Source organism: Lagenorhynchus albirostris, chromosome 4 (genome assembly GCF_949774975.1).
Source record: "Lagenorhynchus albirostris chromosome 4, mLagAlb1.1, whole genome shotgun sequence".
Lineage (NCBI taxonomy): Eukaryota > Metazoa > Chordata > Mammalia > Artiodactyla > Delphinidae > Lagenorhynchus > Lagenorhynchus albirostris.
In genome coordinates, this window is record NC_083098.1 from 101,147,687 (window position 1) to 101,161,753 (window position 14,067).

General features: G+C 38.2%; 1 protein-coding gene across 1 annotated transcript in view; it reads right to left on the bottom strand.

Moving 5' to 3' along the window:
• SLIT2 (slit guidance ligand 2) overlaps nucleotides 1-14,067 on the bottom strand; it is a 390,513-nt gene that overhangs the window by 83,294 nt on the left and 293,152 nt on the right. Inside the window, exons 15-16 of the mRNA XM_060147340.1 lie at nucleotides 13,543-13,566; nucleotides 9,877-10,027 (exon numbers count right to left, since the gene is read on the bottom strand). Of these exons, the coding sequence (XP_060003323.1) occupies nucleotides 9,877-10,027; nucleotides 13,543-13,566 (175 nt within the window). The remainder of the gene's footprint in view (nucleotides 1-9,876; nucleotides 10,028-13,542; nucleotides 13,567-14,067) is intronic.

Consider the following 14,067-nt stretch of genomic DNA (forward strand, 5'->3'; position numbering starts at 1 on the left):
GAGGATCGGTGCCGACCGGCACTCACCAGCCCGAGAGGCTTGTCTGCTCACCCGCCGGGGCGGGCGGGGCTGCGAGCTGAGGCCGGAGCGCAGGGAGAGGACTGGGGTTGGCGGCTTGAACATAGCCTGAAGGGGTTAGTGCACCACAGCTAGCCGGGAGGGAGTCCGGGGAAAAGCCTGCACCTGCAGAAGAGGCAGGAGACTTTTCCTTCCCTCTTTGTTTCCTGGGGCGTGAGGAGAGGGGTTTAAGAACGCTGCTTAAAGGAACTCCAGAGACGGGCGCGAGCCGCGGCTAAAAGCGCGAACCCCAGAGACGGGCGCGAGCCGCGGCGGAAAGCGCGGACCCCAGAGACGGGCGCGAGCCGCGGCTGAAAGCGCGGAATTCAGAGACAGGCGCAAGCCGCGGCTAAAAGCGCGGACCCCAGAGGCGGGCGGGAGACGTTAAGGCTGCTGCTGCCGCCACCGAGGGACCTGTGTGCGAGCACAGGTCACTCTCCACACCCCTCTTCCGCGGAGCCTGTGCAGCCCGCCACTGCCGGGTTCCCGGGATCCAGGGACAACTTCCCCGGGAGAGCGCACAGCGCGCCTCAGGCTGGTGCAAAGTCACGCCGGCCTTTGCCACCGCAGGCCCGCCCCGCACTCTGTGCCCCTCCGTCCCCGCCGGCCTGAGTGCGCCAGAGCCCCCAATCAGCGGCTCTTTTAACCCCACCCTGTCTGAGCAAAAAACAGACGCCCTCCAGCGATCTACACGCAGTGGCAGGGCCAAATCCAAAGCTTAGCCCTGGGAGCTGTGAGAACAAAGAAGAGAAAGGGAAATCTCTCCCAGCAGCCTCAGAAGCAGCGGATTAAAGCTCCACAATCAACTTGATGTACCCTGCATCTGTGGAATACCTGAATAGACAACCAATCATCCCAAATTAAGGAAGTGGACTTTAGGAGCAAGATCTATGATTTTTTCCCCTTTCCTCTTTTTGTGAATGTGTATGTGTATGCTTCTGTGTGAGATCTCGTCTGTATAGTCTTGCTTCCACCATTTGTCCTAGGGTTCTATCCGTCCATTTTTTTAAAAAATTTTTTTTCTTAATAATTAATTTTAATAACCTTATTATACTTTACCTTCGTTCTTTCTTTCTTTCTTTCCGTCCTTCCTTCCCTCCTTTAGACAACGAATCATCCCAAATTGAGGAGGTGGTCTCTGACAGCAAGATTTAGGATTTTTCCCCATTTACCTCTTTTAGTGAGGGTGTATGTGTATGCTTCTGTGTAAGATTTTGTCTGTATAGCTTTGCTTCCAACATTTGTCCTAAGGTTCTTTCCGTCCCTTTTTTTTTTTCTCCTAAAGAAGTTTTTAATTCAATAACTTTATTATACTTTATTTTATTTTTACTGTATCTTCTTTCTTTCTGTCTTTTTTCCTTCTTTCCCTCCTTCCTTCCTTCCTCCCTCCCTCCTTCCCTCCTTTCTTTCCTTCTTGCCTTCTTGCCTTCTTTGCTTCTTTCTTTCTTTCTTCCTTCCTTCCTACCCTCCTTTCCTTCTTTCTTTCCTCATACTTCTACTAATTCCCTCTACTTTTTCTCCCTTTTATCCTGAGCCTGTGGATGAAAAGCTTTTGGTGCTCCAGCCAGGAGGCAGGGCTCTGCCTCTGAGGTAGGACAGCCAACTTCAGGACACTGATCAACAAGAGACCTCCCAGCTCCACATAATATCAAACGGCGAAAATCTCCCAGAGACCTCCATCTTAACACCAGCACCCAGCTTCACTCAACGACCAGCAAGCCACAGTGCTGGAAAACCTATGCCAAACAACTAGCAAAACAGGAACACAACCCCACCCATTAGCAGAGAGGCTGCCTAAAATCATAATAAGGCCACAGACGCCCCCAAACACACCACCAGACGTGAACCTGCCCACTAGAGAGACAAGATCCAGCCTCATCCACCACAACACAGGCACTAGCCCCCTCCACCAGGAAGCCTACACAACCCACTGAACCAACCTTAGCCACTGGAGACAGACATCAAAAACAGGAGGAACTACAAACCTGCAGCCTGCAAAAAGGAGACCCCAAACACAGTAAGATAAGCAAAATGAGAAGACAGAAAAACACACAGCAGATAAAGGAGCAAGATAAAAATGCACCAGACCTAACAAATGAAGAGGAAATAGGCAGTCTACCTGAAAGAGAATTCAGAATAATGATAGTAAGGTTGATCCGAAATCTTGGAGATAGAATGGACAATAGATTGGACAAAATGCAAGAATCAGTTAACAAGGACCTAGAAGAACTAAAGATGAAACAAGCAACGATGAACAACACAATAAATGAAATTAAAAGTACTCTAGATGGGATCAATAGCAGAATAACTGAGGCAGAAGAACGGATAAGTGACCTGGAAGATAAAATAGTGGAAATAACTACTGCAGAGCAGAATAAAGAAAAAAGAATGAAAAGAACTGAGGACAGTCTCAGAGACCTCTGGGACAACATTAAACGCACCAAGATTCGAATTATAGGGGTTCCAGAAGAAGAAGAGAAAAAGAAAGGGACTGAGAAAATATTTGAAGAGATTATAGTTGAAAACTTCCCTAATATGGGAAAGGAAATAGTTAATCAAGTCCAGGAAGCACAGAGAGTCCCATACAAGATAAATACAAGGAGAAATACGCCAAGACACATATTAATCAAACTGTCAAAAATTAAATACAAAGAAAGCATATTAAAAGCAGCAAGGGAAAAACAACAAATAACACACAAGGGAATCCCCATAAGGTTAACAGCTGATCTCTCAGCAGAAACCCTACAAGCCAGAAGGGAGTGGCAGGACATACTGAAAGTGATGAAGGAGAAAAACCTGCAGCCAAGACTACTCTACCCAGCAAGGATCTCATTCAGATTTGATGGAGAAATTAAAACCTTTACAGACAAGCAAAAGCTGAGAGAGTTCAGCACCACCAAACCAGCTTTACAACAAATGCTAAAGGATCTTCTCTAGGCAAGAAACACAAGTGAAGGAAAAGACCTATAATAACGAACCCAAAACAATTTAGAAAATGGGAATAGGAACATACATATCGATAATTACCTTAAATGTAAATGGACTAAATGCTCCCACCAAAAGACACAGATTAGCTGAATGGATACAAAAACAAGACCCTTATATATGCTGTCTACAAGAGACCCACTTCAGACCTAGAGACACATACAGACTGAAAGTAAGGGGATGGAAAAAGATATTCCATGCAAATGGAAGCCAAAAGAAAGCTGGAGTAGCAATTCTCATATCCGACAAAATAGACTTTAAAATAAGGACTATTAAAAGAGACAAAGAAGGACACTACATAATGATCAAGGGATCGATCCAAGAAGAAGATATAACAATTGTAAATATTTATGCACCCAACATAGGAGCACCTCAATACATTAGGCAAATACTAACAGCCATAAAAGGGGAAATCGACAGTAACACATTCATAGTAGGGGACTTAAACACCCCACTTTCACCCATGGACAGATCATCCAAAATGAAAATAAATAAGGAAACACAAGCTTTAAATGATACATTAAACAAGATGGACTTAATTGATATTTATAGGACACTCCATCCAAAAACAACAGAATACACATTTTTCTCAAGTGCTCATGGAACATTCTCCAGGATAGATCATATCTTAGGTCACAAATCAAGCCTTGGTAAATTTAAGAAAATTGAAATTGTATCAAGTATCTTTTCTGACCACAACGCCATGAGACTAGATATCAATTACAGGGAAAGATCTGTAAAAAATACAAACACATGGAGGCTAAACAATACACTACTTAATAATGAAGAGATCACTGAAGAAATCAAAGAGGAAATCAAAAAATACCTAGAAACAAATGACAATGGAGATACAACGACCCAAAACCTGTGGGATGCAGCAAAAGCAGTTCTAAGGGGGAAGTTTATAGCAATACAAGCCCACCTTAAGAAGCAGGAAACATCTCGAATAAACAACCTAACCTTGCACCTCAAGCAATTAGAGAAAGAAGAACAAAAAAACCCCAAAGCTAGCAGAAGGAAAGAAATCATAAAAATCAGATCAGAAATAAATGAAAAAGAAATGAAGGAAACAATAGCAAAGATCAATAAAACTAAAAGCTGGTTCTTTGAGAAGATAAACAAAATAGATAAACCACTAGCCAGACTCATCAAGAAAAAAAGGGAGAAGACTCAAATCAATAGAATTAGAAATGAAAAAGGAGAGGTAACAACTGACACTGCAGAGATAAAAGAGATCATGAGAGATTACTACAAGCAACTCTATGCCAATAAAATGGACAACCTGGAAGAAATGGACAAATTCTTAGAAATGCACAACCTGCCAAGACTGAATCAGGAAGAAATAGAAAATATGAACAGACCAATCACAAGCACTGAAATTAAAACTGTGATTAAAAATCTTCCAACAAAGAAAAGCCCAGGACCAGATGGCTTCACAGGCGAATTCTATCAAACATTTAGAGAAGAGCTAACACCTATCCTTCTCAAACTCTTCCAAAATATAGCAGAGGGAGGACCACTCCCTAACTCCTTCTACGAGGCCACCATCACCTTGATACCAAAACCAGACAAGGATGTCACAAAGAAAGAAAACTACAGGCCAATATCACTGATGAACATAGATGCAAAAATCCTCAACAAAATACTAGCAAACAGAATCCAACAGCACATTAAAAGGATCATACACCATGATCAAGTGGGGTTTATTCCAGGAATGCAAGGATTCTTCAATATACGCAAATCTATCAATGTGATAAACCATATTAACAAATTGAAGGAGAAAAACCATATGATCATCTCAATAGATGCAGAGAAAGCTTTTGACAAAATTCAACACCCATTTATGATAAAAACCCTGCAGAAAGTAGGCATAGAGGGAACTTTCCTCAACATAATAAAGGCCATATATGACAAGCCCACAGCAAACATCATCCTCAATGGTGAAAAACTGAAAGCATTTCCACTAAGATCAGGAACAAGACAAGGTTGCCCACTCTCACCATTATTATTCAACATTGTTTTGGAAGTTTTAGCCACAGCAATCAGAGAAGAAAAGGAAATAAAAGGAATCCAAATTGGAAAAGAAGAAGTAAAGCTGTCACTGTTTGCAGATGACATGATCCTATACATAGAGAACCCTAAAGATGCTACCAGAAAACTACTAGAGCTAATCAATGAATTTGGTAAAGTGGCAGGATACAAAATTAATGCACAGAAATCTCTGTCATTCCTATATACTAATGATGAAAAATCTGAAAGTGAAATCAAGAAAACACTCCCATTTACCATTGCAACAAAAAGAATAAAATATCTAGGAATAAACCTACCTAAGGAGACAAAAGACCTGTATGCAGAAAATTATAAGACACTGATGAAAGAAATTAAAGATGATATAAATAGATGGAGAGATATACCATGTTCTTGGATTGGAAGAATCAACATTGTGAAAATGACTGTACTACCCAAAGCAATCTATAGATTCAATGCAATCCCTATCAAACTACCACTGGCATTTTTCACAGAAGTAGAACAAAAAATTTCACAATTTGTATGGAAACACAAAAGACCCCGAATAGCCAAAGCAATCTTGAGAACGAAAGAAGGAACTGGAGGAATCAGGCTCCCTGACTTCAGACTATACTACAAAGCTACAGTCATCAAGACGGTATGGTACTGGCACAAAAACAGAAAGATAGATCAATGGAACAGGATAGAAAGCCCAGAGATAAACCCATGCACATATGGACACCTTATCTTTGATAAAGGTGGCAGTAATGTACAATGGAGAAAGGACAGCCTCTTCAATAAGTGGTGCTGGGAAAACTGGACAGGTACATGTAAAAGTATGAGATTAGATCACTCCCTAACACCATACACAAAAATAAGCTCAAAATGGATTAAAGACCTAAATGTAAGGCCAGAAACTATCAAACTCTTAGAGGAAAACATAGGCAGAACACTCTATGACATAAATCAAAGCAAGATCCTTTCTGACCCACCTCCTAGAGTAATGGGAATAAAAACAAAAATAAACAAATGGGACCTAATGAAACTTCAAAGCTTTTGCACAGCAAAGGAAACCATAAACAAGACCAAAAGACAACCCTCAGAATGGGAGAAAATATTTGCAAATGAAGCAACCGACAAAGGATTAATCTCCAAAATTTACAAGCAGCTCATGCAGCTCAATAACAAGAAAACAAACAACCCAATCCAAAAATGGGCAGAAGACCTAAATAGACATTTCTCCAAAGAAGATATACAGACTGCCAACAAACACATGAAAGAATGCTCAACATCACTAATCATTAGAGAAATGCAAATCAAAACTACAATGAGATATCATCTCACACCAGTCAGAATGGCCATCATCAAAAAATCTAGAAACAATAAATGCTGGAGAGGGTGTGGAGAAAAGGGAACCCTCTTACACTGTTGGTGGGAATGTAAATTGATACAGCCACTGTGGAGAACAGTATGGAGGTTCCTTAAAAAGCTACAAATAGAACTACCATATGACCCAGCAATCCCACTACTGGGCATATACCCTGAGAAAACCATAATTCAAAAAGAGACATGTATCAAAATGTTCATTGCAGCTCTATTTACAATAGCCCGGAGATGGAAACAACCTAAATGCCCGTCATCGGATGAATGGATAAAGAAGATGTGGCACATATATACAGTGGAATATTACTCAGCCATAAAAAGAAACGAAATTGAGCTATTTGTAATGAGGTGGATAGACCTAGAGTCTGTCATACAGAGTGAAGTAAGTCAGAAAGAGAGAGACAAATACCGTATGCTAACACATATATATGGAATTTAAGAAAAAAAAAATGTCATGAAAAACCTAGGGGTAAAGCAGGAATAAAGACGCAGACCTCTTAGAGAACGGACTTGAGGTTATGGGGAGGGGAAGGGTGAGCTGTGACAGGGCGAGAGAGAGTCATGGGCATATACACACTAACAAACGCAGTAAGGTAGATAGCTAGTGGGAAGCAGCTGCATGGCACAGGGATATTGGCTCGGTGCTTTGTGACAGCCTGGAGGGGTGGGATGGGGAGGGTGGGAGGGAGGGAGACGCAACAGGGAAGACATATGGGAACATATGTTTATGTATGACTGATTCACTTTGTTATAAAGCAGAAACTAACACACCATTGTAAAGCAATTATACCCCAATAAAGATGTAAAAAAAAAATAATAAAATAAAAAAAAATAAATTAAAAAAAAAAAAAACACTTTAGGATATTTTATTTCTAGTCACTTCTCCATAAATATGTATCAACAGCTTTACTGATATACAGTTTACACACCACACAATGTACCCTTTTAAAGTGTACAATTCGGTGGTTTTTAAAATATTCACCAGCTTGTGCAACCGTCTTTGCTTCCTAATTCCAGAACATACTCATCATCCAAAAAAGAAACCGCATACCCATTAGCGGTCATTCTCAGTCTGCTGCCCCCCACTGCCTCAATCCCTGGCAACCACTAATTTACCTGCTGTCTCTGTGGATTTTCCTATTCTGAATATTTCTTATAAATGGGATCACACAAAATGTGGCCTTTTGTGTCTGTTTTTTTCACGTGGCATAATATTTACAAGGTTCTTCCATGTTTAGCATAGGTTAGTACTTCATTCTGTTTTATGGCCAAATTACATTCCATTGTGTGGACATACCACATGTGTTTATCCATTCATCAGCTGATGGATATTTGAGTTGCTTTCACTTCTTAATCATTATAAATAATGCCGCTAGGACACCGGCATACAAGATTTTGTATGGCTGTATGTTTTCAATTCTCTTGGTTATGTACATTGATGTGAAATTGCTGTGTCACGTGGTAAATCTACGTTTAACTCCTTGAGGAAGAGCCCAACTCAAAAGTTTCGCAAAAGTGCTGCATCGTTTTACCTTCCCACCAGCAATGTATGAGGGGCCCAATTTCTCTCACCTATTACTGTCTTTTTAAAAAGCCATTCTACTGGATGTGAAGTGCTTTCTCATTATGTTTTTTTGTTTTTCCTCATTACGGTTTTGATTTGCGTTTTCTTCATGCCTAATGATACTGAGTATTTTTTTTTTTTTTTTGTGGTACGCGGGCCTCTCACTGTTGTGGCCCCTCCCGCTGCGGAGCACAGGCTCTGGACACACAGGCTCAGCGGCCATGGCTCACGGGCCCAGCCGCTCCGCGGCACAGCATGTGGGATCTTCCTAGACCGGGGCATGAACCCACATCCCCTGCATCGGCAGGCGGACTCTCAACCACTGTGCCACCAGGGAAGCCTGATACTGGGTATTTTTACATGTGCTTATTGCTCATTTGTATATCTCTTTGGAGAAATGTCCATACAAATAATTTGACCACTTTTTAACTGGGTAAGGTACATTTTAATTGTTGGGTTGTAAGAGCTCCTTATGTATTCTGGATATGAGTCCCTGAGCAGATATTTAGATATATTTAGATATTTATATATTTAGCAGATATTTAGATATATGTTTTACAAATATTTTCTTCCCAGTACTGATTTTTAAAGGTATAATTTAAAAAAAAATCTTAATTTCTTAAAACACACACAACTTTTGCTGAAAGATGAATTAGATATGAATTTCTAAATTCTTGAGTGACAAGTAAACTTATTTAAAGTGTTATCATGCTGGAAGATAAAATTTGAATTATCGTTTGTGGTATTATTGGAAATAAATGTAACTCCCTACATGATAGTAAATAGAGAGTTCATGGCTTTTACTGCATGGTCTCCATGCATTTCTAAAGTCCTGGACCTATGAAATAGCTTCATGAACTAACAGAAATTTTAAAAAGCATCATTATAACCACTAGGTAGTGAGTTTCTGCCATCTTTTTGAAAGCATTATATTATTTTTAATTATTCAAATTGCTTAAAATTCATTAAGTAACAGGCATGAGTATAGGCACTGTGGGAGATAAACTATAAAACACAATCTCTGTCATCAAGGGGCTATAATCTAGTTGAAGACAAGAGAATTATACATGCACAAAAAGACAACCAACTTTGCAAAGCAGTTAATGAAAAATACCAGATGGTGCTAGACATAAACATTGCTAAGATGTTCTAAAAATGATGAGGTTTCACTAGGTTTTTCTTGGATTTTTAGAAACACTAACATTAAATGTCATACTTTTATAAATAAAGTCAGTGAAGGCCAACATACATGGGCACAGAATCCATAAATGATTCAAACATATTTTAGACCGTCGTATGTGTTAGGCCCTAGGTTAGTGTTATAAATATAGATCTGATTACACTCTGTCTTTTTAGCTTTTCCTGCTATGATATCCATTGTTCAGAAAAAAACCATCCTTTGTGCTTCATACTTGGTAAACATTGAATCCTTCCACTTGTGAGTCAGTGAAGTAGCACAGCTGATAAAAAAATGACTCTGATTGAATTCATAATTAACACAGATTCAAAATGGTGACTCCAAACTATTTTATTTGGTTGCTGAAAAGACTACATTAAAAATCTATTAAGTGCTTAGAAATGGGTTTGGACATAAGTAATATCCAAGAAATAAATATCAAATGAATGTATGATTATTAGCACTACTAAGTGCTAACTGAATTTTTGAGAGATGAGTTAATTTCTGTAGTTGTATCTTGGGCCAGAAAGATGAAGTAAGAAAACCTCTAATACATATACTCGTACAAAGAAGAGTTATGCCAATGTGTGTCAATTAAAATTAATGTAATTATTGAGAATGAAAGGGCAAGACAAAAATCCCAATGCTTTGATGCTTTCATTCCTTCCCTCCCAAATAGGATTTTGTTGGGAGATGAACTTACAGCTCTGCAGTGTACTGGGGAATGTGGTCTGGGATTTTGGCGAGTTTTTGATTGGAGCAATCTACTGTGGTCCCTTCACAGCGGCACTTTTCAGGGCAAGCCAGATCGGCAAAGCAGTCCCCACTTAATTTTGATCGATAATCTTCTGTACCTATTGAGGATTCAAGCCAGAAAAGAAGATACTGAGTCTGAAGGTTAGAATATTTGTTTATTTGTAGGAAGAAAAAAGTAAGATAACTATAGATTATGCAGCAGGGAGACAACTTGGGGAATTTTGGTCAATGGATGTCAGGAGAGGGTTAAAACAAGGGCTTGGAATTTGCTGGAAAAAAGAGTAACCAGATTCACAGGACAGGAAAACATTAACAGAGTTGAGCTTTTCACAGCTGTACTTTCTGCTGATCCAGTTATGAGCCATTCTAGACTATTTGACAGCTAATCACACAATGGCTACTAGTCGTGAAAAAGTTTATTTTTTCTCTGAGTCAAGAATTTAAAATGTATCCAGTAATAAACATATGCCTAGATATCATTTTCAATTAGGGCTTTCAAGGCAAATAGATGGACTCAGGTTTTTAAATTTTCTATGGTCTTTTATTATTCTCTCCCTCTCACATAATCTTCAGAAATGCTTAAAAAGCCCTCTTTTGTTCATTTTGATTTTATAAAAAGAAACAAGTAAATCCTGATTTAAGCCTCAGCAGCTTGTCATGCTGTAGAAAGCTGCGTGACGTTCCATGGTGCTTGACGGAACCATGTTTTACTCATACCTGGCAACCACATGGTTAGATCAAGCACAACAGAAAATCTCGCTACATAACCACTACACCATCCACTAGGCCAAAGGTAAGAGGAAAGATGAAGGGAAGCAGGAGAAAAGCTACAGACGTTCTGGAAACGTAATACTGTTTACATGACATGCATTCTCCCCGCAGAATGTTTATGACCATAGTAAGAGTATTACTACCGAAGATTCCCTGGAAACACAAAGAAGGGGCTATACTGAAAGGTGCCTCCAACGTTCCTCAGAACTGCAGAATGGAAACAACAGCTTTCGGGAAAAAACATCCAGGAAGAAGTTGAAGGTGCGCTACAAGGACAACAGAGAGGCTCAAAAGATCTGTGGTTTCTTCTTGGAAAAAAAAAAAAAGGGTGCAAAAGAGTGAGACTAAAAGAAGATACATCAGGATTGAAAAGGGAGGATATCATGTTTCAGATCAGACACTTTTACTTACAGCCAAAATGGTGAATTCCTGCAAAAGTAAAGATCACCGAGAAGGAAAGAAAGACAGTAAACCCAGTTAAGATTCACATACACGTATATAAAACTCACTCAGGTCTCTTCCTTCCTCCCTTACTGTGGCAATTATCGGGGAATGGCCTGGTGTGACAAGAATCGTCATGCTTTGTAAACTTTCATAATCATTTTTTGAAGCACAGCAGTACAGGAAAAGCAATGGCATACAAGATGCACAGCACAAATTAAGTTCTTGTCAATTCCTCTAAAAAAATGAAGTCTCCACAAGATAAATTTTCTTTGAGCGCTCACTGTAATCTCTAGATGCTATCCAGAATGGTGGTAGGCAAGTAGACATGTAAAATGAAGTGAAAAACTAATCGTGAGATCTTCAAGGACTATCACCGGAACACTTGGATTAAACCTTAGGTTGTGGCTTACATGCTTCATAATGATCTTTCCAACTTATAAATAATGTCACTTAATTGAAATGGAATCAGGATCTCGGAAGAAGTTTGCAAAGCTGAATATAACAGTTTCATTACATTTGCCAATTAATGTTGTGGCATTTATTGAGGATCTGTTGTATTGTAGTTTAAGCTTTCATTTAAAAAGTGAAATAAGGAAATACAGGGAACAAAGTCTAAGTGACAGATACACGAGGTATTTTACATTGAAAATAATCTGCATTCAATGCAATGGTAATGCTTATTTTATGGTTGCTCTTTAGGCAAGCTCATATTTTAATTAAAATCTGGAAAAAAAAAAGGGAGGAGAGGCCCAAAGAATTCTTCTGAGTCCTGACTTCTATAATTATTTGTTTAAATCATGTGAATTGAATGACCAGAAATTGACAATTAAGCCATGATATCTGACATAAAAGTTTTGGGTTTTTTTTTTCCCCCCAAACCTATTTTGGCTGCTGTTAATAAGAGGACAAAACTGTATCAGAATTTATGAAAACAACCTGACTTTTGTTCCTTATTTGGTGAATTTGAAATATTAATTTCTAAATTATTGATAAAGCATATTTAAATGTGACAGATTGAATAATTTGATAATTATATTCACTTCTCTAATTTGCGGATTTAAGTAATATTGATGTTTATCCTATAGGGGTTCTGTTTTTCAAAATGGCTTTTTCTGGGTAATAGCTATCAGATGACTTTCTACTTAATAATTGGGTAAAAACACTGAATTTTAAAGCTTGCCAATGAAGGCCAATCAACTGTTCTTTTCAACATGTTACTTCTTATGCAGCCAGTGTAATATATATATTACTGATCATTCAAGTCAAAATGTGTAATGAAACAAAATCTGTTAAATGCATACAATTATTCATATTATAATTCAACAATGGCAAGCAACGCATATCTCCTTAAAATAGAGACCAAACCCAGAGTTCTTCTTAAGAAAATAAGTACGTTTTTTCATACTAACACCTTATAAATATTTTTTTAATTTATAACTATTAAGATATATTATAGTCTAGAATATACCCAGGATATTGTAAATGTAGCCAATGAGCTACTAACATGTATTTTTATATAATGGTTTAAAACAAACAAGTCAAGAGGCATTTTACACAATTGGCAGGCAAGGAAAAAATAAGTAAAGAAACATATTTCAAAGGGCTAGTTCTAGAATCATCAGCCTTGACAGTGTTAAGACTGCAGTGGTAAAACATTTCAATTATTTTTCTAAGAAACATTCCATTCATCTGCCTAAGTTATCCAAGGCACTTGGTGCCCATGAACTTCTGATGCTTTCAGGATCGATGTCAATATTGTTTTCGTGGAGTTATACTGTGACTCCAGGGATGTAAGAATTTTAAATCACAAGCAAAGTCCAACTGCACATAAATCAGCAGGAAGTTGCTGCTTTGGTATAAAAAGTGAAGCAACAGCAAGCAAAGTAAAGCAAAAAGTAAGGGATACTTTTTTAGTATAAAAAATCTCTATAAAAAAGTAAATCTCATGATGGAAAACACAGTTCTGTGTGTTTGAGACTGATTTCATGTAGAACTAGTTCTTTGACAACAGAAAGGTCTCTGTCTTTAAAACCAGCTTAAGATGCTATATTTTAAAAACAGGTTGAAAGGGCAGATATACAACATAAGGAGAGAAAATTATTTAAGTAGAAAGCCATAGATTGAAACATTTTAGCTACTGTGAGAAATTTCAGATAATGTGCCAAAGTGAGAGAGAGAGAAAAAGGTGGGAGTTTAATAGTAATATGTTTAACATCAGAAACTGCATGCAAAGGTCAGGTTTTCAGGAAACAGCTACAAGTGATCTATGCAGAAGGAAATATAGCTACAGAGTACCCACTGGATTTTCCAAAGCATGCATATCAAAGTTTTAGAAGCTACATTTTATAAGGTGAGGAAAAGGTGTCTGCAGTTAGTCCTACTACCGAGCAAAACCTACCTGGAATGAAATACTGTTCTTTAGCTAAATAAAAAAAGAGAAAAAAAATAGAAGATGCACCTGAATGTCAGCAAGCAGAGATATGAGTTATATTAGATTAAGAATGGACTAAAGTTACTATAGATAATTAAGTGAAAATGTATATTCACAGCAGTGGCTGAAGTATAATCATGTACAGTGAGTAGGAAATGCATCTGGAACCATGGACAACAAAGGGCTTTGTTTTGATATTAGCTTCTTAGTATAAATTAACTGCCGAATGTGAAATAACTCCTGGAACAGTTAGGTAGCATACTACCCAAAACATATAGAATGCACTTTATTATGAGAAAATAGAAAAGATTATACCTAAGCAAACAGTAAATTTCAACGAAGTAAGTTTTCCCTTTAATATTAATAAAATGCATCTATATTTCACTTTTTATAAGTAAATGTAATATTCCCAAAGTGTTAAAAGATGGCCTTTTGGAAAAAGAATGTACCCTCACAGTCCTATTCAAAATGTGAGAATGCAAAACAAGAAAA